Source organism: Manis pentadactyla, chromosome 9 (assembly GCF_030020395.1).
Source record: "Manis pentadactyla isolate mManPen7 chromosome 9, mManPen7.hap1, whole genome shotgun sequence".
Classification (NCBI taxonomy): domain Eukaryota; kingdom Metazoa; phylum Chordata; class Mammalia; order Pholidota; family Manidae; genus Manis; species Manis pentadactyla.
Window position 1 is genome coordinate 89,474,561 of NC_080027.1, and position 26,510 is coordinate 89,501,070.

General features: G+C 44.6%; 2 protein-coding genes and 1 long non-coding RNA gene across 13 annotated transcripts in view; 1 reads left to right on the forward strand and 2 right to left on the reverse strand.

Annotated features, from left to right (window-relative positions):
- LOC118928403 (uncharacterized) overlaps window positions 1–7,545 on the reverse strand; it is a 34,479-nt gene extending 26,934 nt beyond the window's left edge. The window contains exon 1 of the long non-coding RNA XR_005031218.2: window positions 7,320–7,545. This is a non-coding gene — a long non-coding RNA (uncharacterized LOC118928403). The remainder of the gene's footprint in view (window positions 1–7,319) is intronic.
- Window positions 7,546–7,779: 234 nt separating this feature from the next.
- Window positions 7,780–24,505, forward strand: GLS2 (glutaminase 2). 11 transcript variants are annotated; one of them, XM_057507720.1, is made up of 21 exons: window positions 8,003–8,143; window positions 8,281–8,394; window positions 8,912–9,078; window positions 11,438–11,487; window positions 16,362–16,463; window positions 16,897–17,018; window positions 17,624–17,753; window positions 18,311–18,390; window positions 18,475–18,638; window positions 18,855–18,913; window positions 20,147–20,179; window positions 20,439–20,497; window positions 20,978–21,044; window positions 21,186–21,236; window positions 21,448–21,624; window positions 22,203–22,364; window positions 22,473–22,565; window positions 22,726–22,787; window positions 23,281–23,357; window positions 23,648–23,711; window positions 23,855–24,505. In XM_057507720.1, the coding sequence occupies exons 5-21, from the start codon at window positions 16,383–16,385 to the stop codon at window positions 24,009–24,011; spliced, it is 1,638 nt and encodes a 545-aa protein (XP_057363703.1). In that variant the 5' UTR covers window positions 8,003–8,143; window positions 8,281–8,394; window positions 8,912–9,078; window positions 11,438–11,487; window positions 16,362–16,382; the 3' UTR covers window positions 24,012–24,505. The 11 variants fall into 11 exon arrangements, with proteins under 11 accessions (XP_057363700.1, XP_036773478.2, XP_057363708.1 ...); XM_057507721.1 differs by lacking the exon at window positions 11,438–11,487 and having other exon boundaries at window positions 16,364–16,463; XM_057507723.1 differs by lacking the exon at window positions 8,912–9,078.
- Window positions 24,506–24,626: 121 nt separating this feature from the next.
- On the reverse strand, window positions 24,627–26,510 carry SPRYD4 (SPRY domain containing 4). Its single transcript, XM_036917596.2, has 2 exons — window positions 26,395–26,510; window positions 24,627–26,040 (listed from the first exon to the last, which is right to left on the reverse strand). The coding sequence occupies exons 1-2, from the start codon at window positions 26,477–26,479 to the stop codon at window positions 25,502–25,504; spliced, it is 624 nt and encodes a 207-aa protein (XP_036773491.1). The 5' UTR covers window positions 26,480–26,510; the 3' UTR covers window positions 24,627–25,501.

The window sequence follows — 26,510 nt, forward strand, 5'->3', positions numbered from 1 at the left end:
ACCTTTATCTATTCTTCCATCTTCTATAGGCAGTATTTCTTGGCTTCGGATCAGCAACCCTACCTCTTTTTCCGGCTGACTTCTTTCTTTCTCCTAACCCTATTCGTCTGACTTTTAGTTTTGCATTTTGAAGATTCATAATGTTACATTTTGTTCTGAAATCATAATTTAGTCTTCCTTGTACTGCCTGTTGGTTAAGTCCAACAGCTGAAAACCTGTAATCAACCATCATATTATTATGGCTAGGTGTCTAGTATTCAAAAAAAATGTAAATATGCATCATTTATAAGGCCAGTAGTCATGAGTAGGGTTTACCAGAAGCATAAGTTTGATGAGGAAAGAGACTTTGACTGTTTGGTGTACACCATTACATCCCTAGCATTTAACAGCACCTGGCTAATTTAAAATTTAAAAATATTTGTTACATGAATGAATGGAGTATCTCAAACATTAAATTTACATCTGACAAGATATTGTTTATTAAATATGTTGAAAATAGTGTTGACAGTGATGGAATGGCACATTAGGACATTGAGGACCTTTTTCCTTTATATTTATGGTATATATTGTTTTCATTATATTGCTTATTTTTGTGTCATTACTAAATCAGAGAGCTTGAATTTACTTGTACCTCTTATCTGTGTGCTCCATAAACTAAATTCCCATTATTGCACTAAAGAGACATAACCTCAAAAGATTCATAATAAATGTGTATTCTCCTAGCATTTTATATAGAATTTTTTAAGCTTTTAACTCCACTTGACTGTACCTCTTGAACCCAGATTGTGAGGTCCTAGGAAGCTTTAATAATCTTTTTATCTTTAATAACTAAACACAATCCATGTTCAAGAATGTTAGCTCAAAGAACACAATTTCCACTTCCTTTTAAGTACCCAATGGAAAAGTGAATCCCAGCGAACAGTAAAAGAACACTGCCACCTCCTGTGTCAGACAGGTCCTGCATCCTTCAGCAAACACTAGGACAATAAAGCATAGAATGATCTCCATAGGGAGGTCAGAAGTTTGATTAAACCCAGCTCTACCATTTGCTGTGTTGAACCAGAAAATCTCAATCTTAAAAAACATTAGTTTCCCACTCTACAAAATGAGCATAGTATGTCCTATCTCTCAGGGATTATGATAGTCAAATAGTCAAACTAGATAATGACTATAAAAGTACTTTATCAATTATAAAGCATTTTACAAGTATGAGATATATTTTTTCGCCCATACTTATTTACTACACCATGTTGAGCATAACAAACCAACTATTTTTTTTAATTGATATTTTATCAATATAGTAGCTGTCTTAAATCCATCTTACTCCTTACTACAAACCTAAGTGACCTGCACAGCTTGGCAGCCAGAGCCAACTCATTAAATTTTAGATGACTAATAGCAAGTTTATTTCTTTACATGTTAATGTAGGCTATCATCAGCTTATTAAAATGTGTTGTGGAGCATAAAAAGATGTTGAATCAAAATTACATGGAGATACCACTTCTTACCCACCAAACTGGCAAAAATCCAAAAGCTTGACAACAAACCTTTGGAGAGACTTTGGTAAAAAGGCACTTTCATAAATTGTGGAAATTCAAAATAGTGTAACTCCTTTCACACTATCTAGCAAAATTATATATGCTTCTACCCTTCAACCCAGTCTTTTTTTTTATTATGTCATTTATTCATTTTTTTGTAAGGTATCATTGATATACACTCTTAAGGTTTTACAAGAAAAACAATGTGGTTATTACATTCACCCTTATTATTGAGTCCCTCCCCATACCCCATTGCAGTCACTGCCCATCAGTATAGTAAGATGCCAGAGTCCCTATTTGTCTTCTCTGAGCTACACTGTTCCCCGTGACCGCACACACACCATGTGCACCAATCATGATACCCCACAATCCCCTTCTCCCTCCCTCCCTACCCCTCCCCACCCCTCCCCGTTTGGTAACCGCTAGTCCCTTCTTGGAGTCTGAGTCTGTTACTATTATGTTCCTTCAGTTTTGCTTCGTTGTTATACTCCACCAATGCGGGAAATCATTTGGTATTTGTCTTTCTCTGCCTGAACCCAGTCTTTTAGAGAATGGTTTTGTTCACTGTCTAACAATACAAGATTCTATATTTTTTAGGTAAAAAAAAGACAAGTATTAAAATGCTATCAACCACACTGAGCATTTTTTATTTTTGATGTTACAAATTCTTTCAAATTAGCATTAGTCTACAAAGTTTTTAAAAATCTTTTTTAGGGACTCTGGCAAAATCTACATCCCCTCAGCATACTATGATGATTCAGACTTGCTATAATCTATTCTAATGACCATTTGAGAAACCAGATTACAGGAGGCACTATTTGGCAAAATAGAGAAAATATGTATTAGGCACAGTAAATCTGACCAGTGTGATGACATACTGTGATTTTTTTTACATGCTCATGTTTATACTTCTTCTAGTCCTATAAGATTTGGTTTTGTAATTGCTAAATCAAAGATGAACTAGGAAAGCACAGTGGGATAGATCATAGATACATTTGGACTTAATATGAAATTTCATTTACTCCACAAAGGTCTGACATCAAGTTAAAAAATGTACACCAGCACCTTAGTGCTCTAGCCATAATCTAAACCCTATTCCAATACATGTACTTCCTAATGATGTCTTAGCAATTTTACACATATTAATCTATTCATTAGCCTTGATTAATATTACTTAAACTTCCAACTCCAATGAATCCATTGAAGCCCATGAGACCAAAGCAACATAATGGCAGTGATGTTAGGGTTCTTGTTCACTGAGCCAAAGAAGGAGCTTCGCAAACACTCAAGGTAGGAGAGCAAGGTACAGGCTTTTATTCAGAGATAAGGTGAAAGCAAAGAGCTCCTGGCTCACACCAGGAGGGGGCAAGAGAGCCTGTAGTGCTGCATTGTCTAGGGGTTTTATAGGCAGTGGAGGATTTTTGGGAACCGGATAAAGGGCTTAGGGGTGAGACTTGTTAAGTGGTCCCTGAATATTTAGAATTAACTTAACACAAGCAACTTCCTGCTCTGAAGATTTCTCCCTGAGATACCAGCTCTTGGTCTGGGAGCATATCAAACAAGGCCACCTGCCCAGCCCCTAAGGAGGGCTGAGGTATTGCTTGCTGAAGAGTAAGTTAAGAATCTTACTTCTTAAACTTCCTGGGTGTTAAAATGCAATCTTATTTTTAAGGTGGAATCCTTCCTGCCTTTTACTATGTTCTTTATGGCTGGGTCTGCATGCTAAATGAGTTGCCCAGTTTGCAAATCACCTCATCAGATCTGAAGGAGGAAAGACAGCACATAGGCTTGGGCCTTTTAGCATTTTAAAGTGAACCTTACACATGATTATAAAAGATTAGCATAATAAAAACATGTGCTACTCTTCTTTATCTGGGAATTATTAACTGATCTCACTGAAGAATGACTCTAGAGCTTATTGTGTAACACAGAGTTTTGGTAGGGGGTTTCCTTGCATGTAGTTACATTGCTCCAACTGTAAATATCCTGCCTTGCTTTTCCAGAGGCCCTCACCCTACTCTGACTGTAAGGTTGGAGGCACTAGAGGGAGGGGTGAGCACGTCGGACACTGATAACATGCCAAAGTCCCCAGCTGCTGCCCCCTCCCAACCTGAAAAATGTGCTGTAAGCTAGCCAATTCTCGCGCCGCTATAAATCTAAGCTCTGCCTCCTCCTACCTTCTTTAAAAACTCGCTGCCTGCCCTACTGAGCATGACTTCCCCCGCCTGTGAGAGCCAGACTAGGGAACATCACCCGGGATTGCGCTCAAATAAACTGCCTGGCCCTTTGTTGCCTCTCGTCACCTGCTTATTTCGGTTAGAATTTATCTTACACTGACTACACCCACAGTCCCTCTCTTAGCAGCATCAGCTTGGTCCCACCACTCCAGAGGAAAGAATGAAGAGTGAGGAAAACACACAGTAGGGGAGGGAAAACAGGCAAAAGTCCAATTGTATCTCAATTTAAATGAGAAAAAGAAAATGGAAAATCTGAATTGTATAAAGCTGCTTGACTGAAATGTTTTCATTTAATTACACACAGGGCCAAAATATAGTGGTTGCTTCCTAAGATGGCAGAGGCTTGAGCTTATTTAAATGCTGAAGGAGGGAGTCTGGTGAGGAAGAGGTTCCCTGTAGGATGTAGCTGAATATTCTTATCATAGCATTCAAAAACTCCTCATAAAGCAGCACCCACCTGAGACAGGGACCATGGGTGTAGTCAGAGTAGGGTGAGGGCCTCCAGAAAAATCAGGGCAAGGTATTTACAGTCAGAACAATGTAACTACATGCAAGGAAACCCCCTACTAAAACTCTGTGTTAAACATTCAGCTCTAGAGTCATTCTTCAGTGAGATCAGTTAATAATCCCCAGATAAAGAAGAGTAGCACATGTTTTTATTATGCTAATCATTTATAATCATGTGTAAGATTCACTTTAACATGCTAAAAGGCCCAAGCCTATGTGCTGTCTTTTCTCCTTCAAATCTGATGAGGTGATTTGCAAACTGGGCAACTAATTTAGCATGCAGGCCAAGCCATAAACAACACAGTAAAAGGCAAGAAGGATTCTACCTTAAAGATGAGACTGCATTTTAATACCCAAGAAGTTAAGACGTTAGAAATTCTTAACTTACTCTTTAGCAAACAATACCGCCTTGGGGTCTGGGCAGGTGGCCTTGTTTCATATGCCCCCAGACCAAGATGCTGTATCTCAGGGAGAAATTATCAGAGCAGGAAGTTGCTTGTGTTAAGTTAATTCTAAACATTCAAGGACCACTTAACAAGTCCACACCCCTAAGCTTTTTTTCATGTTCTCAAAAATCCTTAACTGCCTATAAAACCCCTAGACAATGCACCACCCCAGACTCTCTTGTCCCCTCCCTGACGTGACCCGGGAGCTCTGTCCTTTTACTTTACCTCTAAATAAAAGCCTATATCTTGCTCTCCTACCTTGAGTGTTTGTGAAGCTCATTCTTCCGCTTCGTGAACAAGAACCCAGGCATCACACCTACACCCTCAGCTTCACTGGTACACACATTCTCACATCTAACCAAACTTTCACTCTAACCAAACTATCTAGAGTCCCTCAAAAGTTCCTCTCATGCTCTGTTTGTTCTTGCACAGCCTTCTGTCTGGAACACCATTCTTCTCATCTCCTCGGGAACATCTCTCATCCTATAAGAGTTGGCTCCCATGGCCCAACATTCCTTGAGGTCCCTCCCCCTTTACCTTAGAGGCCCTTCACCCCTAAGCCTCACTAGGTGCCTCTTATTTATGCTTCCTTCGGCGTATCTCCATACCAGCATTTTTCAGTAGGCTTTTTAAACATTAGCTTTCTCACCTTTTTCTAATAGTGATTCCCTAGCACTGGGGCTGGTGCACCAAAGGCTAATGATTAAATATTCATTGAATGAATGGACAATGATTGTGTCAGAGTTCACAGTACTTATATTTCCCCCAGTAAAATACAAGGTTATCTTTACAAATGGAAAATCTAAGGCAGGAAAAAGTGTGCACCATTGTAACATTAGGAGAACAAAGATTAATAAAAAAAAACGTATGCAAATATTTTTAACTTGGACTACCTAATTAACATCCTAGCTACAGTCTAAGGAGTAAAACAAATGAGAATCTCTAAATCCTAACAAAGAATCATTCTTCAAACGTAAGATAAAAGTTTCCAATTTTGTACCACAGAGGATTTAGCTTTTCTGATTCCAAGGTTTCAAAATCATTAAGACCAATCCTCCCCATACACCATAAAACTCTGGCACAACCAGGGACTGACCTAGAAACCGACCATTAGGGACACACGAAGGTTTTCTTTCACTTACGAAAAGCTTCATTTGTAGCTGGCCGTGGCACCCTTGGCTAACACTTTACAGATTTAACTAGTTCGGCCCCTTTCAAATCAGTTAGGACCTGACACTGCCAAGCTTTAACTGTGGGATGACAAACTCCTTGAATATCTTAGACTTTACACAATGCTGTGGGTCTCCCAAGTCACCGTTCATGCTCCCTCCGCATGCAAAGCAGCAGGTCAGAGTGCAGGTAGGGGCTAGTTCTCTATACACAGAACCTCCACTTCTACAGGTAGATTTTCTTCACTGCCCAGCTAGTTTTTATTATCAGAGATAACTGGAGGAAGTGAGGAACTCATTATCGATTGTAATTAAAGATAATTCAAAAAAGCAGGGGTAGGAAATAAATGCGACGTTTAGCAATTCCCTAACATATGGTATCTTTCTCTTGACATTCAAAAGCTTCAGAGAAATAACATTCCTATGATACAAGGATAAGATTAGCCTGTTACATCTGGAAAAACCCTAATGCTGCTTAGTTTATACTAAATATTAAGATCCAGATTTTTTTTGCAATTAGTCATGGGCAAAGGGTGGAAGCCATGCAACGAGACAGCCCAGGGCCAGCAAGAGCCGCTGAGTTAAGAGTCCTACCAACAGAATAGATAGGAAAGACTACAGGGGGGAAAGGCAAAAGCAAAAGGTCCTTCTATCTGGTTTGAAACCGAATAAAGCCTCCAACCCTCACCAAGGCAAACTAGAGCTGCCTCTCCACAGAGCACACCAGAGTAGGGTTTCGGTATTTATTTTCCCACGCTTATCTTTGATGTTTATTTTAATTCAAAAATAATAAACGGGTATTTTGTGATACCCAGGCGGCCTCTAGACACTTCGTACTGTATCACTGCGCTTCGGGATAAAATGCTTCGCTTTGGGATGGGGTCATTTCCCGGGTTAATTTGGGGAAGAGCAGCATGATGGAGAGAACTTTACAGTCGAAGGCTTGGGTCTAATTCTGGGCTCTGGTTCTTATAAACTGGGTTATGCTATTCACAGGAGTCCTAATTTCTGAGTCTCAGTTTCCCTAGCTTTAAAGTGGGACTATAATAACGACTCTGTAGGTATGTGGTATATAAAGTGGCTGACACACCGCAGGCACTAGATAACAGCTACTATTTACGTGAGTTTCTATTAAACATAGATTTTGTTAGGCGCTGTAAAAAATGCAGGTGACGTTCTCCTGGTTGCAAATGATAAAATTCCTGAATATGCTTCGTTTTCGAGATTCTTTCTTACATCTCTTCTTGCCTGCAAGTAAAACACTTTGTAGCACGTCACGGTTTCTAAATGTTTAAGGGCTCAGAGATAAGAACACCGAAGTCCTAAATAGCCACCAAGTGGCAGCGAGAAAGCGCGACCCAGCAACCCAGCGACCCCAGAGTAACTTGCGCCTCCGCACCGCCGCTGCGACTCCTCACTCACCAGCACCACGCGGCGGGGTAGGCGCTCCACGCCCGAGGCCGATGCCGGTCCGGTCGTTGAGTGTCGGTTCACTAAGTGGCCTCGTGAGCAGCGCTTACTCTCGTTCGAGTGTACAGATGTGCCGCTCTCCTCCGCCTCCAAGATTTCCATCGTTCGCACCGCATCGCCGGCCCGGGAGGCTGCCTCAGCTTTCTCGTGCTCAGCGCGGACCCTCAGCCCGCTGCAGGGCGGGAGCGCGCAGGTCTCCGCAGGCTCCTGCTGACGGCTTGCCGCCATGCTCTCATTGGGTAACCCCATCCTTTCTCCGCCCCCAAGGTGTGTGCTTCTTCCTGATTGGGCCTGGACCTTGTCCATCTCAACTCCAGGCACCAGCCCCTACTGCCCGAGGCTAGACCCCCTCGGCTGGGTTTTCGGCGATGTGGGCGCGCTGCTCTCGCGGCCCCGGGTGGGAGGGTATTGAGAGCCCCTGGCAGTGGCTCCACCCTCACCGAGACCTGTCCCTCCTTCTCCTGCCCAAACCCTCAACTCCTCCCCCCAGGCACCGCCCTTGGCCACGGAACTCCCCCCACCTTGCCTCTTGGCGATTCTTCTGCCCCTCCCTCCAACCTTCGCCCGACGAGCTGAGCGGGAAGCGCTCCGGGGATGCGCTCCATGAGGGCTCTGCTGAAAGCGCTTAGCCGGGCCGGCGGCCAGGGCCGGCGGGGAGGCTGGGGTCACCTGAGCCGGAGCCCGCTCCTAGGCGGGGGCGTCCGGCACCACCTCAGTGAAGCCACGGCACAGGACAGGGCGATGCCGCACAGCCACCAGCCGCAGCACCGGAATCAGTAAGGCTTGAGGGGCAAGGATAGGGGACAGGCCCGCCACCATCCCCACTGTCGTGCTCATCAGGTCCCGAGCCCCCTTCGCTGGAGCGCACCTCATCTCGCCACTCCTCTCCAGCCTGCGATGCCTTTTCCCATAGATACGGAGCTTGAGGCCGCCGCGCCCGGAAGGAGGCGCGCCGTCCGCCCTGGGGGGCTGTGGGAGGTGGGCCCTCGGGAGGGAGCCTGTCCGAGGTGCGTCCTGCACTCGGAAGGTAGGAGGCGCAGAGCGCGGCTGTGTGCGCGCGTCCGAGTGCGGGTCTGTGTGCGCCCTGCCCATCTCACCGTCCCTCTCTTCCCGGCTCCCGCGTGCATGTTAGGGGACGCGTGGGTATGGAGCAGCCTCCCTCCTCGACCCCTGGTGTGCTTGGTTTGTGTGCTGTGCCTGTGTTACGGCGTGTCGGCGCGTATAATGTGTGGTGCGCGTGCATTCCTAGTGCGCAGGTGCGGGCGTTACCGGGGCTCCCTGTCTGTAAAGTAAAGGTGGTTTCCAATTGGTTGTTGAATGTGGAGAATCTTTATAACGGGGAAAAATCATGAGACGCAAAACCAGGGCTAGTCAGAGCTGTATTGTGCTGCTGAGGCTCCTTTATTTAATGGGTTATTTTCCCTTGGACTCTTATTTTGCCCGAGAGGCAGCACCTCTCTCCCCAACCACCCAGGAACGCTTGGTGGCAGAGCCTGTTTTCTGAGATACAGATGGAACTGAGCAGGAAATTTTGTCCTCCTTAGAAGCCAACATAGACACTATTCAAGTACACTACAGCAGGAACGGGAAACGGACCACCTCCCCTGTCACTGACAACTGCTTTTTGACATTCAGAAACACGCACACCGTAATTAAAGTAGCCAGGCAGACACACCACTGCTCACCACCACTGGAGTCCCTGACCTGACAGGTAACAGACGGATAAGGTATTGTTTACTTGTATTAATAATTGTTATGCTGTACTTTTCCATCAGCCGCTTCTCAAGGAGATACAGAACATTTAAACTGAAGAACAAGCCCTCTCTCTCCCGTTATACTCTCCACCCCAACTTTTCCCAAATGATCACCAAGAGAGAAATGGTGGTGGGATAGAGCAAAGGCTTAACCTCCCTCCCCCTCATGCTTTCTGTGGGATAGGGGGTAGGGGATATCCCTGGTTTCCCCCAACACACACTTCCTTATCCACTGGAATCAGGTGGTGGCTTCAAGTGTTTTTAGGAACCTTGATCCTCCTGCCTAGGGCTGCCTGTGCACCTGAGGCCTTGGACTGGTGCTCTCTTGGGCAGAAGGAGAGTACTGGAGGGGATGGGCTCTGGGAACAACTCTCTGATGGGGAAGGGTTCTTATGTTGTGGGCGGGGTTTGAGTCAGCAAAGAGAAAAGGCCCTGTTATTCAGGTTATTGCTTGTTTTTTATATTTAACTTTATTATATTTATGGTTTATAAAAGAAAAACAAGATAGAGTATCAAGAAAATAAAGATGCCAATAACAGAGGTAATCAATATTGTGAATATATCCATTTGTATCCTATATATATGGACATATAAAAGTAAATGAAATAGGATCAATTCATATTTGTTAGCCTATCTTTCCCATTTATAAACAGTTTTTAATAACATTGGGATTGGGCGTGTGTATGATACTGTTATTTTAATGACTGCTATTTTGCCATTTTAAGATTCTATTTATGACATATCATAATCTATTCAATCAATCTTGAGTCTGGTTACTACATATTCTTGTGCACTTGTTCAATTATTTCTTAAATTTCTAGAAAATTTTGCTCCCCACACATCTGTCACTAATAGCTTGTATAACCTGCTAGAGGTAATTTATGCATATAGCAAATACATGTGATACTATTTTCCTTTTAAAAAAAAATACAAATGATATCATACTATATACACTGTTCTCCACTTTGCTTTTCTCCCCTCAACATCATTACATTGTAGATCAATCCATATCTGGGTCAAAGGGTTTGCAGTTTTTTTAGGGCTTATGATACATTCAGTGGTGTGGCATTATTTCCTGTCTTCCTTCAGCTTCCAGGCACAGAACCCTGCCTTCACAGTGTTCTATGGACTTTCCTTCTTGAATTATTCCTCAAATAGCTTTTTCTTTCCTTTCTCTGTCACCACATGGATCCTGTCCTCCCTAGAGGTACTAGCCCCATTGTGACAATTGGACTTCCTCAAAAATAGGAAAACTGCCCCCTCTCCTGATATTCCTGCTGACCCGAAACACACACATGCCTAGTCTATGCCAAGCTTCTTGAGAGGCTTGTTAAGTTTTTAATGCATTGTTTCAATAGATAATATATTCATATTTATAATAGTAAATCGATAATACATACACATTCATGTGGTTAAAAATTCAGAATATACAGAAAGATGTATAATGGGAAGTGCCCCCCACAATCCTTTTTCCAGCATCACTTCATCTCCCTAGAAGGAGATAAATCAACCAGTTTCTTATCCTTCCAAAAATATTTTGTGCCTAAATAAGCAAAGATATTTTTCCCTTCTAAAATAAATAGCATTATATTATGAACAGTGTTCTACAGCTTGCTTAGTTAATATAACTAGAGATCATTCCAAATTTTTTAAAGACCTGATTTCTTTTTTCAACACTGTGTAATATTCCATTACATGAATCTACCCTAATTTACCTAGCCAGTTCCCTGCTGATGCATTTTTAGGTTGTTTCCAGTCTTATTATTACTAACAATGTAGTGAGTAAATGTGAACGTGTTACTTTGTAGGTATATGAGTACAGTTGTAGGATAAATACATGGAAGGCAAATTATTGGATCAAAGAGTTTTGAAGGGTCTTAATTTCCAATAGCTGTCATGTTTGGAATCATCTGATAAAATAATTCCTCTAAATCTGTAAACATATTTATAGGAAAAAGTCTTCAGTACCTAGAATTTTAAGTGCTATAAGCCAGCAAGAGAGATACTTTGGGAAACAGAGACCTCCCTAGAAATGGAACTTGAAAATTCTTTACTGAAGACCCACTATGTGCTAGGGACTTTGCTCAATGCTAGGAAGACAAAGATACATAAAACACAAAAGACCTAACAGTGCAAGCAAGGGAGATTCTTCTATGAATAAGATGGTGTGTTATGTCTTATCAGCAGCATAAAATCTGGAGGTTCTCCATATATTCGCCAATATTTGTTGTTGTTTGTCTTTTGGATGTTGGCCATCCTAACTGGTGTAAGGTGATATCTCATTGTGGTTTAAATTTGCATTTCTCTGATGATTAGGGATGTGGAGCATCTTTTCATATGCTTAACAGGATGGGCAGGACTATGCCACTTAAGGAGAAAAATGCCATTCCATGCAGAAGTTGTAGCTTGAGCAGAGGTCAGGAAGCCTGACAATGCCCAGCCCACTGGGGGAGCCACCTGTACCTGGCACAACTGGAGTATGGGGGCATGGTGGAGAATAGGAACGGAATGTTAGCAGGTTTTAAAGAGTCTTGAATACCATACCAAGAAATAAGAACTTATTTAATAGACATTGGGGAGCTAACAAAGGTGGGGTTTTTTAAATGAATTTTTTTTTTTGCTATCATTAATGTAAAATTACATGAACAACATTATGGTTACTAGACTCCCCCTTTTTTTAAATTTTTTTTTATTGAAGGGTAGTTGACACACAGTATTACATTAGTTTCAGGTGTACAACACAGTGATTCAACATTTATATACATGATAATTCTAGGTACCAGCTATGACCATACCAAGTTGTTACAATATTTTGACTATATTCCTTATGCTATACATTACATCCCGGTTACTTATTTATTTTACAATTGGAAGTGCGTATATATATATATATATATTTGTGTGTGTGTGTGTGTGAGGGCATCTCTCATATTCATTGATCAAATGGTTGTTGACAACAATAAAATTCTGTATAAGGGGGTCAATGCTCAATGCACAATCATTAATCCACCCCAAGCCTAATTTTCGTCAGTCTCCAATCTTTTGAAGCTTAACGAACAAGTTCTTACATGGAGTACAAATTCTTACATAGTGAATAAGTTACATGGTGAACATTACAGGAGCAGTCATCACAGAAGCTTTCGGTTTTGCTCATGCATTATGAACTACAGACAGTTCAAATATGAATATTCATTTGATTTTTATACTTGATTTATATATGGATACCACATTTCTCTCTTTATTTTTATTATTTTTAATAAAATGCTGAAGTGGTAGGTAGATACAAGATAAAAGTAGAAAACATAGTTTAGTGTTGTAAGAGAGCAAATGTAGATGATCAGGTGTGTGCCTGTAGCCTATGTGTTAATCCACGCTAGACACGGGCAATAAAACATCCACGTATGCAGAAGATTTCTCTCAGACCGGGGGGGGGGGAGGTTCTAAGCCTCACCTCTGTTGATCCCCATTTTCTCACCTGATGGCCCCCCTGCGACTGTGCCTGTCTTAGGTTGTTCCTCCCTTGAGGAATCTTACCGTCTCTGGCTAACCAGTCATCTTCCGGGGCCATACAGGGAAATGTAAAGTTGGTAAGTGAGAGAGAAGCCTTATTGTTTGAAAAGGTTAGCTTTTTACTTCTTTGCATATTTATGCCCTGTGGCTTCTATGCCCAGTATTTGTCTTGAGGTGTCTTTACCACTTGGAAGAATTATGATACTCGGTAAATTCGATATGTGGCACGAATTCTATTAAAGGGTTGTAATTAGGAAGGAAGAAGAAAAGCTATAGAAGTAGCAGGCGGAAGAAAACCTGGGGAGATTGATTATTTCTTTGACATATCTTCTTGTAGAGTAACTTCAGCATGTATAGTTTTTAAACTACTAAGTAAATTGTGCACACACATTAACATAATAGGAGTACAGTTACGTAACCAAAGCATACCTGTAATTACCAGCCATCTCCAGTGAGACCAAGAAAACCAGTTAGGCACCTTAGGCATTTGTGAAAACTTATCTATGATATGGTGGATAATGTCCAACTGAACTTGAACAGTCTGAGAGAATTCAGATAAATTAAAACAACCCATTCCTGGGGACTGTTCACATCCCATATGTTCTTTTAACAGTAAATAGTCTGTAGTTGTAAGATTTTGGAGTGCTACAATTTGCACTTCTCCTAATTCTTGGTTGAGTTCCAACTGTATAGATCCAGTCAAATTTGTTGTTTTACTGTATGCACAGGCCAGCTTAGATATCTCCTTCTTCATTCCCATGGCAAGTCCAGGAATTGGTGGGATGAGTGCATCTACACCTGTAGTAGTGCATGGATCTTTGTTGGGGTTTTTTTGATGATCATCTTCTGGCATGAGTCTTCCCGAGAATGCTGATGTTGAAAGTTCTTTTTCATATCGTATCTTAGTTCATTTTCGGGGTAGCCAAATTAGGCTTTGATCCTCTGTATAAACACAAACAGACCCTTTGCCTACACTTTCATATGCCCTTAATATCATTGTGTAGAGCTCATTGGAAGTCACCACACAGGAACTGCCTTTTTTTTTTTACATTAATCTACACTTACATGACCAATACTTTGTTTACTAGGCTCACCCCTATACCAGGTCCCCCCTATATACCCCTTTACAGTCACTGTAGACTCCCCCTTTTATCAAGTCCTCACCACATACTCCATTACAGTCACTGTCCATCAGCGTAGTAAGATGCTATAGAAACACTACTTGTCCTTTCTGTGTTATACTGCCTTCCCCATGTCTCTCCCCTCTAATCGTGATGCCCCTTTTTCCCCCTTATCCCTCGCTTCCCACCCATCCTCCCCAATCCCTTTCCCTTTGGTAACTGTTAGTCCATTCTTGGGTTCTGTGATTCTGATGCTGTTTTGGTCCTTCAGTTTTTGCTTTGTTCTTGTACTCCACAGATGAGTGAAATCATTTGATATTTGTCTTTCTCCGCCTGGCTTATTTCACTGAGCATAATACCCTCTAGCTCCATCCATGTTGTTGCAAATGGTAGGATTTGTTTTCTTCTATGGCTGAATAGTATTCCATTGTATATATGTGCCACATCTTTATCCATTCATCTACTGATGGACACCTAGGTTATTTCCATTTCTTGGCTATTGTAAATAATGCTGTGATAAACATAGGGGTACATATGTTTGAAACTGGGCTGCTGCATTCTTAGGGTAAATTCCTAGGAGTGGAATTCCTGGGTCAAATGGTATTTCTATTTTTAGTTTTTTGAGGAACCTCCATACTACTTTCCACAATGGTTGAACTATTTTACATTCCCACCAGCAGTGTAGGAGGGTTCCCCATTCTCCACATCCTCGCCAACATTTTTTGTTGTTTGTCTTTTGGATGTTGGCCATCCTAACTGGTGTAAGGTGATAACTCATTGTGGTTTGAATTTGCATTTCTCTGATGATTAGGGATGTGGAGCATCTTTTCATGTGCTTAACAAAGGTTTTTGAGTAGAGAAATGACATTTGAGTTTTTAGAAAGATAACTGGCACATTGTGGAAGATGGGCTGGAAGTCAGGAGAGTCACGTAACAACGTTGCTGATGATAAAGCAGGATGATCTACTGAGCATCTACTTTGTGAAAGACAGTTTTTTTCTTTTGGTATCATTAATCTACAATTACATGAGGAACATTATGTTTACTAGACTCCCCCCTTCAACAAGCCCCCCCACACATACCCCATTACTCACTGTCCATCAGCGTAGTAAGATGCTGTAAAATCACTACTTGCCTTCTCTGTGTTGCACAGCTCTTCCCGTGCACCCCCAACATTATACATGCTAATCGTAAGGCCCCCTTTCTTCTTCCCCTGCCTTCTCCCTCCCTTCCCACCCATCCTCCCCAGTCCCTTTCCCTTTGGTAACTGTTAGTCCATTCTTGGGTTCTGTGATTCTGCTGCTGTTTTGTTCCTTCAGTTTTTCCTTTGTTCTTATATTCCAAATATGAGTGAAATCATTTGGTACTTGTTTTTCTCCGCCTGGCTAATTTCACTGAGCATAATACCCTCCAGTTCCATCCATGTTGTTGCAAATGGTAGGATTTGTTTTCTTCTTATGGCTGAATAATATTTCATTGTGTATATGTACAACCTCTTATCCATTCATCTACTGATGGACACTTAAGTTGCTTCCATGTCTTGGCTATTGTAAATAGTGCTGCGATAAACATAGGGGTGCATCTGTCTTTTTCAAACTGGGCTGCTGCATTCTTAGGGTAAATTCCTAGGAGTGGAATTCCTGGGTCAAATGGTATTTCTATTTTGAGCTTTTTGAGGAACCTCCGTACTGCTTTCCACAATGGTTGGACTAATTTACATTCCTACCAGCAGTGTAGGAGAGTTCCCCTTTCTCCACAACCTCACCAATATTTCTTGTTGTTTGTCTTTTGGATGGTGGTGATCCTTACTGGTGTGAGGTGATATCTCATTGTGGTTTTAATTTGCATTTCTCTGATGACTAGCAATGTGCAGCATCTTTTCATGCGTCTGTTGGCCATCTGAATTTCTTCTTTGGAGAACTGTCTGTTGAAAGACAGTGTTTGAAGAAATGTTACTTTAATTAAGCCTCACATCACCCATGTGATGCAAACATTACTACCCTTATTTTACAGATGGAAAGCAGATTCAACAATGTTAAATAACTGGATTTGCCATCCATGTTAAGGTCACACAGCTGCTATGGGGCAAACTCTGGTTCTTTCTACTACATCATGCCAGCACAGGGGAAGAAAAGAAAAGAGGGTGGATTTGAGAGACATGGAGGTAGATTGATCCAGTTTTGGTTACCAGCTGAACATGGGTGTAAGGTATGGGAATTATGCAAATGATTCCATGCTTCCAGCTTGGCACCATGTGAATGGTAACGCTATGAACTCAAATGGGAAACACACAGGAGGAGCAGAGGGAGGGAGGTGAGATGACCTCAGGTTTGGACAATTTGAGTCTGTGGTGCCTGTTGGACATCCATATATGGAAGTGTCTAGAAGGCAGAAATAAAGGTCTGAAGGTTAGGTACAAAAGAAAGCTAGAGAGTAAGATTTAAGGCTTCTCAGGATAGATATGAAAGATGGAATTTTAGGGACAGATCAGATGGTTGAGCAAGGAGACATAGAGTGAGGATACCTACCTACTGACAAGCCCACTTCTAGGAAGAGAAGCAGGGATCTGTTCTCAGGTTCTTGTCCTCCTCCCCTCTTTGCCCCCAAATAGTGATACGTCAGAGAGTGGCATGCTGTTTCGCCTGGGTGATCTGCTCTTCTACACTATTGCCGAGGGACAGGAACGAATCCCTATCCACAAGTTCACAACTGTGAGTTCCTCTCTACCTGCTCAGAATGCAAAGCCCTCCAAATTCTGGCAATTGGGGAAAGGAGGCTAGGACAAGTGCAGAATGGCTAATGGGTGGCTGCATGAGAATGAAGAATAGCAGATGCCTAGGCTGATAAGGCAATCCCATCCTTGCCCCAGAATGGGAAGATTAAACCTTCTGACTCAACCCATCCTCTTGGTTTAGAATTTTGACCTCAGGGGTTCAGAAAACAGTTGCCTTGATGAAAAAGAGCATGAAACCCCTCTGAGCCTGCAAAGCTGTTGCAGTCCCTCCTTTCTTAGTCTGCAAACTCTTTCATTCCACATATTGCAGGCGCTGGAGTCAAGCTCATTGTTACCCATCATGGAAGACGATTAGGGTCAGATTATTGTCCTTGGAGCTGACCTTACCAGGCTTCTTCTTTCCCCAAAAGGCACTGAAGGCCACCGGACTGCAGACGTCAGACCCACGGCTTCGAGACTGCATGAGCCAGATGCACCACATGGTCCAAGAGTCCAGCAGTGGTGGCCTCTTGGATCGAGATCTCTTCCGAAAGTGAGGGCCCCAGAAACAAGGACATTGCTCTTAGAACTGTTGCATGGACATAGACTATAACAGCAGGGAGGAGTCTTGGGAATTGGATAGTTCAACATCTTTTTTTATTACTTATTACACAAATAACACACAAATATGCAAATACTTATTATAAAAGTTAAAACAACATAGAAATACATGTTCTCCTTTCCCTGTCTCCCAAGTCCCAATCCCTTTTCTCATAAGTAAACATTGTTAACAGATTAGTGGTATCTTCTAGATAATGTCATGTGTATTTACATATATAAAGGAATATATGTAAATAGACAAATGATTTAGGATTTGTAAAATATAAAGGTGCCCCATTATACCTATTATTTGGGTATTTATTTTTTTCTCCTATCCAGAGATACTGTTTTTAGGGATTTCTCCACATCATTACAATCCCTCATCTTAGAGGCAAAGAAACTTAAGACCCAGAAAGATAAAGTGATGTGCAAAGGTCACACAACTCTCGGTCCCAAACCTAATGACCACTCATACCTTCATTCCCAACTTCCATGGCTCCAGGGTGAGTCACAGCTGCATCTGTCCAGCCCCCTAACCCAATCGTGTCTGGGATCCAGGTGTGTGAGCAGCAACATTGTACTCCTGACCCAGGCATTCCGGAAGAAGTTTGTCATTCCTGATTTTGAGGAGTTCACAGGCCACGTGGATCGCATCTTTGAGGATGCCAAAGAGCTCACTGGAGGCAAAGTGAGGGCCAAGGGACTAAGGGAGGGGCAAGGACTTGGGGCCAGATACACCTTGCTTCTTAGATATTTCCTGGGCTGGGAATGCAATAGATGGGAGATAAGCAGAACCTCTAAAAATGGGGACAAGGGCTTTATGTATTTCTTTTTTTCTTTTAAGAATTTTTTTCTTAATCGAAGTATCACTGACATACTCTTTATTTCTATACGTGGGACTTTTAGAGCAGCTGAAGGAATCTGAGGGTTTTATGGGGACAGCTGGCATAAGGAACCAACAGAAATCTGAAAAAGACCTATAGGACAATTGAACCAAAAAGGGAAGCTAATCCCAAAATTCTCTTTTTACCTTCCATGGGCTAATACTGCCACCTCTATAGGACTGGGGCTACAGAAAGATAAGGCCTTGTAGGACTTAGAACTTGGGTGTCTCTGGGAACAACAGGCAGGAAACAGAATTTTAGCTTTTATCTGAAAGGTTCTCCTGACCCTGAACTTCAGCTGTTTCTCCCCTCCACACCCATATCTCCATTCTCTCTGTTTTCTCTACCCACTCATGCCCAGGTGGCAGCCTACATCCCTCAGCTGGCCAAGTCAAATCCAGAGCTGTGGGGTGTCTCCCTGTGCACTGTGGATGGTCAGCGGTGAGATGCTGGGGAGAGAAATGAGAGGCTGGGCACAGGTACAGAACACAGGTGACCCTTTTCATGACACTCGTCTGCCTCCAGGCACTCTGTGGGCCACACAAAGGTCCCCTTCTGCCTGCAGTCCTGTGTGAAGCCCCTCACCTATGCCATCTCCATAAGCACCCTAGGCACTGACTACGTGCACAAGTTTGTGGGCAAGGAGCCCAGTGGCCTCCGCTACAACAAACTCTCCCTCAATGAGGAAGGTGAGCACCACCAGGGCTCAGATCAGACCCGCAGATGCTTCCTTCCTCCCTTTGTCCGCTCAGCCTTATCATTTGTTTCTCTGCCTTTCCTGATTAGCTCTGTCATTCCATCCTCTCCAACAAAGAAATCTTTCTTGTCTAGCCTGCAGAATGGGCAACTTGTAAAGGAGGTTTTGCCCAGTGGCTGGTAAGACTGGGTGGTTTGTATTTCCCCAGGAATCCCCCATAACCCTATGGTCAATGCTGGTGCCATTGTCGTGAGCTCTCTCATCAAGGTCAGTGACACCCTAATCTTCTGAAAGGTACTGTTCTCTAAACACCCTTCTTCCTAAATCCTTCATATCTTCCCAGCTCTCCAGAGAGATTGGTGTTGCCTTGATTCCTTTGAGGGTTTCCATGAAGCAGTGAGGGCACAGCAAGGACCTGTGTACTATGCTGAAGAAGTTAGTAAAGAGACCTGTAGACCTTCCCCCTCCCAGGAGTCTGGAGCCCTGAGCTCCCTGGCCCTTAGAGAAGTGACCAGATCCTGACCCCTGCTGAGGACCAGGGGCTAAATGCCACTCACAGGGGGAGGACAGCACTAATAAGCACCGATTGGCCACTTCTGGGTGAGGGACACAGAAGGAAGGGTGAATGGCCAGGCCAGAGCAGATATTCACGTCACCTGGAACTGTGAGTCAGCCTTGAGCAAGGGGGTCAGGCTGGCCTGTCAGCTGTAGGTCCCCCAGGGCTTGAGCAAGAACCTGAGGGCACTGTGGACAATGACACTCCTGAGCCAATCACAGCCCCTCTTGGGGAAGGTGGTGTTAGGAACTCCCCACCTTCTGCCAGAGACTCAGGTGTCAGAGTCCCTGTGATGTTGACATAGTGGTTGACATTATAGTCTCTGTGCAGGAAGCAGTATGGGGGTGGAGGTGGGGAAACCAAACTCAGGCTCTCCCCTTGCTCGGGAATAGCTCTACCTACAGCCTTGTATCTGGGACCTGTTCATCCCATTGCCATCTATGCAGGCTCTACTGGACTTGACTCTGAGCTAAAATCTTTAGCTTTATTTCAGTTATCAATATAATTGATATAATTGAATATTATATGCAACACATACCCTCATCTCCTTCCTGTCACTCCAGTGAGGGATAGCTGTGAGTCAGGAATAGGATGGAGTAGGGCTCCAGCCTGTGGTATAAGGCATGGGGATGGGGATCAGGAATAGGAGTGGTGCTTGGGGACAGGACTAGAATCAGTACAGTGAAAGTGGTAGGAGGGCTGTGAGTGAGACTCAGGGATGGGTGAGCCTCATAGATGGGGTATGGTTATCTGTACTCATTACTGGATAATAAAGTTTAAGTAGTTTGTTAAGGTCACTTGATACACATGGACACAAAAAAGTCTCAGATGTTAGACTGTCACAGTAGCAAAACCAGTCTAACACCTTGAATCCACTAGATCCCTGTGACCCTCCCATCCTCCTCCTAGGCTTAGGATACTATTCTCTTTTTCTGTCTTTGCAGATGGACTGTAACAAAGCAGAGAAGTTTGATTTTGTAAGTCCCCTGCTACTCAGTCCCATCTGTTTTTCTCCATGGCACATTGTCCTTGCCTGCTGCCCCACTTGGAGAGTGCCCCAGCCCCTACTAGAAGCCTTATTTCCAGAGTTGTGGGAATCTTCTGGCCTCAGAGAGGAAAACCTCCTGAAGTCCCTGCTGGGATAAGGGCTGAGCAGGAGAGAAGGGTATATCAAACTAGTGTGTGGTTAGCAGGGCCCCCACTCATGTGGTGCGCCCCATGCCCTTTTCTCTTTAGGTGTTGCAATACCTGAACAAAATGGCTGGGAATGAATACATGGGTTTCAGCAATGCCACGTAAGAACCTGTTCACAGGACTGGCTGACTGCACTGCAGTGTGTGTGTGAGATGCAGGAGGGGGCAATCAAAGCTTAGAGGAGAAATCCCAGGGGACCCTTGGCTTTCCCACTTCCTCTGAGCCCCTTCACCACATTTGTACTTTGTGCAGAATCTGTTCCGTTTCTGTTTAGTACTTAATGAGAGAGGCAGTGTGAGACTTTGTACCTAGGCCCTTTCATGCCAAGCCTCTCAAAGCCAAAACCTCAGCTGTTTCCCCAAACTAGATGTCAGGGCGATTGGAGGTTGCCTGTTACCTTACACTTCACAGTGAAGTAATGCCCAGTATTGTGCGGGCTCACAGTATTATTGAGAGTTTTTAAAGTGGCTGGTTGAGTTTGACATGTGTGATCTAGTTCTGTCTCTCTCAGGGAAGGTATTTCCCCTTGTCCTCACACCCACCCCCAAAAGGACAAGTACTAAGTTGGATGTTTACTTCAGATTCCAGTCAGAGAAGGAGACAGGGGATCGGAATTATGCCATTGGTTATTACCTGAAGGAAAAGAAGGTACCTGGGAGAGGCTGGGGAGAGTCCTGGGAATCATGCAGCTGGTGGCCAGGCAGCTGGGGCTGGGGCCAGGCTGAGGTCCTGGCAGTATGATGGGCAGCTGATGGCTTGAAGCGAAATGCTCTGTCCTCTTCCTTGCAGTGCTTTCCTAAGGGGGTAGACATGATGGCTGCCCTTGATCTCTACTTCCAGGTAAGCAGACCCTGGCATGCAGCTTAGGCCAAGGGGCAGGACAGACTGCCCTCCCTGCCCTGACCAGGGGATGCTCCTCTCCAATGGCTCTGGTGTCCTTCAGAAATACCAGGGCACTGGCTAAAAGATCAGAGTGCCACAAACATTGCTCTACACTCGAGAGCAGTGTTCAGGTCCACACTGTACCCTCACCTCTGCCTTGTCTCCACAGCTGTGCTCCGTGGAGGTGACCTGTGAATCAGGTAGTGTCATGGCAGCCACCCTGGCCAATGGAGGGATCTGCCCCATCACAGGCGAGAGTGTGCTGAGTGCCGAAGCAGTGCGCAACACCCTCAGCCTCATGCACTCCTGTGGCATGTACGACTTCTCGGGCCAGTTTGCCTTCCACGTGAGTGCTTCTGGCCCCACCATCCCTTCACCACAAGCCCAGAGTGAAAAGGACACCGAGTCTCTGAGGGTGGAGGGGTGGAAGCCTGTTCCTGCCTCATTACTAACTTCTAGCCAGGCAATTAGGCCAGAGTTCTTAGGGGAGGGTGTCCAGCACACTAACAATGCCGCTGCAGCTTCTCAGCTGTCCATCTACATAGCTTGTGCGCCTCCTCTGCATCCGTTTTGATGTCACTTCCAAAGTGAGGCTTTTCTGACCACCGTAACTCAAGTGGACCCCCCTCTTCACTCACTTTCACACTATCACTCACTATCACAGCCCTACTACTTCTGTGTTATAAGCTGTGAATATTTGTCTGTTTACCTGTTTATTGTCCACCCCCTCCCACCAGAATGAAGTTAAATGAGGGACTCTCCTCATTCTAGAGCAGAGTACTCAATAAATTCCTCACTGAAGCCATGAACTTAAGTGGTGGTGGGGGAGGACAGGAGTAAAAGAAGCCGTTTCACAAGCTGGTTGAGATGGGTGCGGCCTGTGGAATGGACTAACCTGCTCACCCAGACTTGGGGTGCCTCCAGTGCATCCTCAGTTTTCACTTTGTCCTTAAGGTGGGCCTGCCAGCCAAGTCGGCTGTGTCAGGAGCCATCCTCCTGGTGGTACCCAATGTCATGGGAATGATGTGTCTGTCACCTCCACTGGACAAGCTAGGGAACAGCCATAGGGGCATCAGCTTCTGCCAGGTGAGTTATTTTGCATATAAAACTTAATATTTTTGAATGAGTAAATAAAGCAATTTTGAGCTCCTACTAAGGGCAGGGAGTTAGGTAAACAATCTCTTTGGCTTTTAGAAGTTGGTGTCTCTCTTCAATTTTCACAACTATGACAACCTGAGGCACTGTGCTCGGAAGTTAGACCCACGGCGTGAAGGGGAAGAAGTTCGGGTAAGGAAAACCCCAGGTGGTTTGTAGGAGTATTTCAGAATAGAACATTCCATAACACTTCAGCAGTACTCTTGGCTAAGCATCCATGGAGGGTCACAGGGTAGAGCTGGGCTTGGGTGAGTTCAGAGTCAATCTCAGATGGATATGATTTATTTTTCAGAACAAGACTGTGGTCAATCTGTTATTTGCTGCCTATAGTGGAGATGTCTCGGCCCTTCGAAGGTACTTCTACTGTGACCAAATAAACAGTAATATACTCCTGGTCAGAGGTCTCATTAGGAGTTAACATAGCAAAATAGTTAAGTGTTTCAGCTTTAGAGTCAGATGGAATGGACACAGACTGCATTTAAATAAGGGTTTTTTTTTAACTATAGTGCCTGCCATGTGATAAGAACTTAATTAATGGTAGCCACTATTATGAATAACCCTGAATATTAAAAGCAGAGTCCTAAGAGGCAGGTAAAAATCCTGCCTCAAATAGATTATGAACATCAAGAAGTATGTGCTGGGCCCCTACCACAGCTAGACAGCTGTGCCTCTGATGGGGAAAAGCAGTCTCATCTGGGTATAGAACATGGATTATGCAGGGTCCATGGATCTTGGCATAAGCTGTTTTACTTTTTCTGGAACCCATCCAGGCTCACCCCACTTCAGAAAAGTCACTAGTGATTCTAGGCTGATCTGGGTGACTTCAGCTGCTTTCCACCATCCTCAGGTTTGCCCTATCAGCCATGGACATGGAACAGAAAGACTATGACTCCCGCACAGCCCTGCATGTGGCTGCAGCTGAAGGTATCTGACAGTTAAATGAGAGGAGAAGCAGATCTTAAAGACACTTTTTTTTTTCCTACCAAGAGTACTCCTACTGTATATGCCCTCAAGGTTACAGGGGCAGCACGAGTTTTGTCCAAATGCCCTCCAATCTGCAGGCTATTATTGGGTGCTGCAGGGAGCAACATGGGAAGAGACCTTTCCCCCTCCCCTCTTGGCTCAGACTCCAGCTGCCAAGGGTTGGTACTAATGTTAACACCAAAAGCTTCAGGATCTGTACCCTCTCATTTTCCTTCTGCCTGGATTCCTAGGACACATCGAAGTTGTTAAATTCCTGATTGAGGCTTGCAAAGTGAACCCTTTTGTCAAGGATAGGTGAGTAAGATTAAGCTAAAAGGGGTGCCCAGGGAGAAGGGGGTGGTACCAGCTTCATCACTGCCCTCTAGCCACCAGTCATATGTATAAGCAGGACACTCTCACTGTCCTCTTTGTCTGATCATAGTCTTTGTTCTTATCAGGTGGGGCAACATTCCCCTGGATGATGCTGTGCAGTTCAACCACCTGGAAGTGGAGAAACTGCTTCAAGATTACCAGGACTCCTACACACCATCTGAGACTCAGGCCGAGGCAGTGGCTGAGGCCCTGTCCAAAGAGAACCTAGAGAGCATGGTGTAAGCGTGCAGTGCGCAGGCCCTGCTCAAGGAAAAGCATGAGTTGGCTCCACACTTACCCCAAAACCACCAGACATGCTACAGACTCACACTGTGTCAGCGAGGACCAAAACTTAAGCCAGTGCTTTCTGTGAGAGTCAAAACCCCATTCCTTGGCAGACAGGCTGCAGAAAAGTACCTTGGTGGACACTAGAGCTCTCTATGGAGACTGTGGGGCTTCTTTGTGGTACAGCCTATAATGACTTGGCCCACTCAAAACTATCCTAGGTCTTCACCTTAAAGAAACCATCATGATAGAGACAGATATATATTCTGGTAAGGGGCTCTAGCCACCATGCACATGTGTGTATCCACAGAGGAAAGAGGGCGACTATGCGCTTAGCTTTAGTAGTCTCATGAGATCTGCCCCCTCAACCAGGAATTGCTGCTACTGTGAACAGCAATTTTATAGACAAAGAAAGTATTTTGTGTGCAAATAAACTTTAATTACATAAATTATTATTTCTTCCAAACCCAGTCCTTCTTTCTCCCCTTAGGGTATACAGCCGCATCACTGTCATAAAGGTAGAATAGAGGGAACCAGTCGAAGCCCAAACAATACATATTTCACACATACTCAACCCAAATACTGCTTAGGTTAATTGTATTCTGCTGCTAAGAGCAGGGCAAGGGTTTGGGTCTGAGCAGGCTAAAAAGTGCATTGTCCAAGACCCTAGGCTTCCCTGTTCCCTCTGGTAGTTCCAACTATAGCACAAATGAAGATGGAACTTCTCAGGAGTAATGTTTCTAGCACCAACCCATTCAGTATCTTCCTAGAGTCTCTTCCCCTTTGGTCGAGGTTGTAACTGGCCCAATTATTCTGACAATTGAGGGGTCAGAGGTGTGCAGATTAAGGCAGATGGACTTGGGGTGGGGAGGGCTCCAGCTGCATGGGGCTGAGAATCTGGCATTGAGGTACTAGGAAAGAAGGGCTCTGTTCTCACTCTGACACAGTACAGCACTTCCTGAGGGAGCCAGACCCCAGACTGCTGTACAGAAAGGGCCAAGTCATTGACTGCACCACTTCTCTAGCCAGAGGTAGCAATGATTAACTGGAGAGATTTGGTAGAGCCCCAAGAACATCCGACTTAACTGGGCAAAGGGAAGGAGCAATATCACTGATGAATAAATTCAGACAAAGCTGAAGGATAACACCCAGAACAGTATAGCAGGTAGATCTGGGCATAGGGAGGCAGAGGGACTGAAGGAAGCAAGTCAGGCAAAGTACACTCAGTAGCCCAGGATATTAGTGGTAATCTGGGGGAGGGAAGAGAGTGGCTGTATGCCTAGCCCTCACAGAGTAGGGAGGAGGAAGATGACTTAAGATACGGCACAGAAGACCCAATGAAAAATTGGATTGTGGGAGCTAGAAGTTGGGAGAAAGTTAAAAGGTTTCAGACACTTGTAGCAGGAAGCGGGCCAAGAGCATGACTAGGGACTCCAATGATGGACATACTAGAGGCCCTCTGGCACCTCAAGCCCTAAATGGGTCAGCAGCTCTCCATCCCAAAGGGCAAAGGCAGGCACTACTGGACCCCGGAAGTCTGTCTGTAACGTGTGGACCAAAGCAAGCCTGCTCACATCCACCAGGCTCAGCCTGTGGGCCTCATACTCCAGCAGAGGCCCCACCTTCTCTGGCTGCCCGATGCCCTCAATAGGGGCTTTTTCGTTGGCCGACATGGTGTGCCACTTGCGCTGGGCATAGGTGAACACCCAGGAACGATCGTCAGCACCGATGCAGCTATCCCGGGACACGTCCACATCTGCCACTCCTATCCGGAACTGCTGGGAGCGCTGCACTGTCACTTCCCAGTAGTGCCTGCCGCTGGTGACCGCTGTGTCTGCCAGCACCACTGCCCACTCAAGGAAGCGCTCTGCGTTCACGGCCAGCTTGGTGGGCTCCAGTCCCACCAGGCCGTATTTGACACCTGTGTCATCTCTGAAGAGTGCCAGGCTGTTGTGGGCGGTTTTTTCTTCCAGTTTGAAAGTGATGCCTGCGAGCAAAGTAAAGACACTGGATGGTGACGGTGACTTGAATCCCAGAACTAGTGATACACACGCAGTAGACCTGAAGCAGGCAGGTCATGAGATCTCGAGTAGACAGGGAAGAGGCAGAATGTCAAGCGGGCAAGAGAGTAACGCAAACTCTTTAGTGTGCGCAGCACTCGGACTGGAGAAGCCCCGGGATTTAGAAACCAGACACCGTCCCAGGTTTGGAATTTCAAGACCAACGCCGATGGTGGAGGGGAAACGACCCTAAGGGAGTGGAGTTTTCTCCAAGCGGGCTCCGGGAATAACAGACGGAAGCTATTGTGGAGGTAAAACAGAGTAAGAGGAGAGAATCCTACCCCTTCGGGCTTCCGCGGTGGCAATCCCCCATCGTTTGGCTCCCCAGCGGCACAGGAACACCACACGCGCAAAGGGCAGCGCCATCTTGCGCCACGGAAGAACGTAGCAGGCGCCC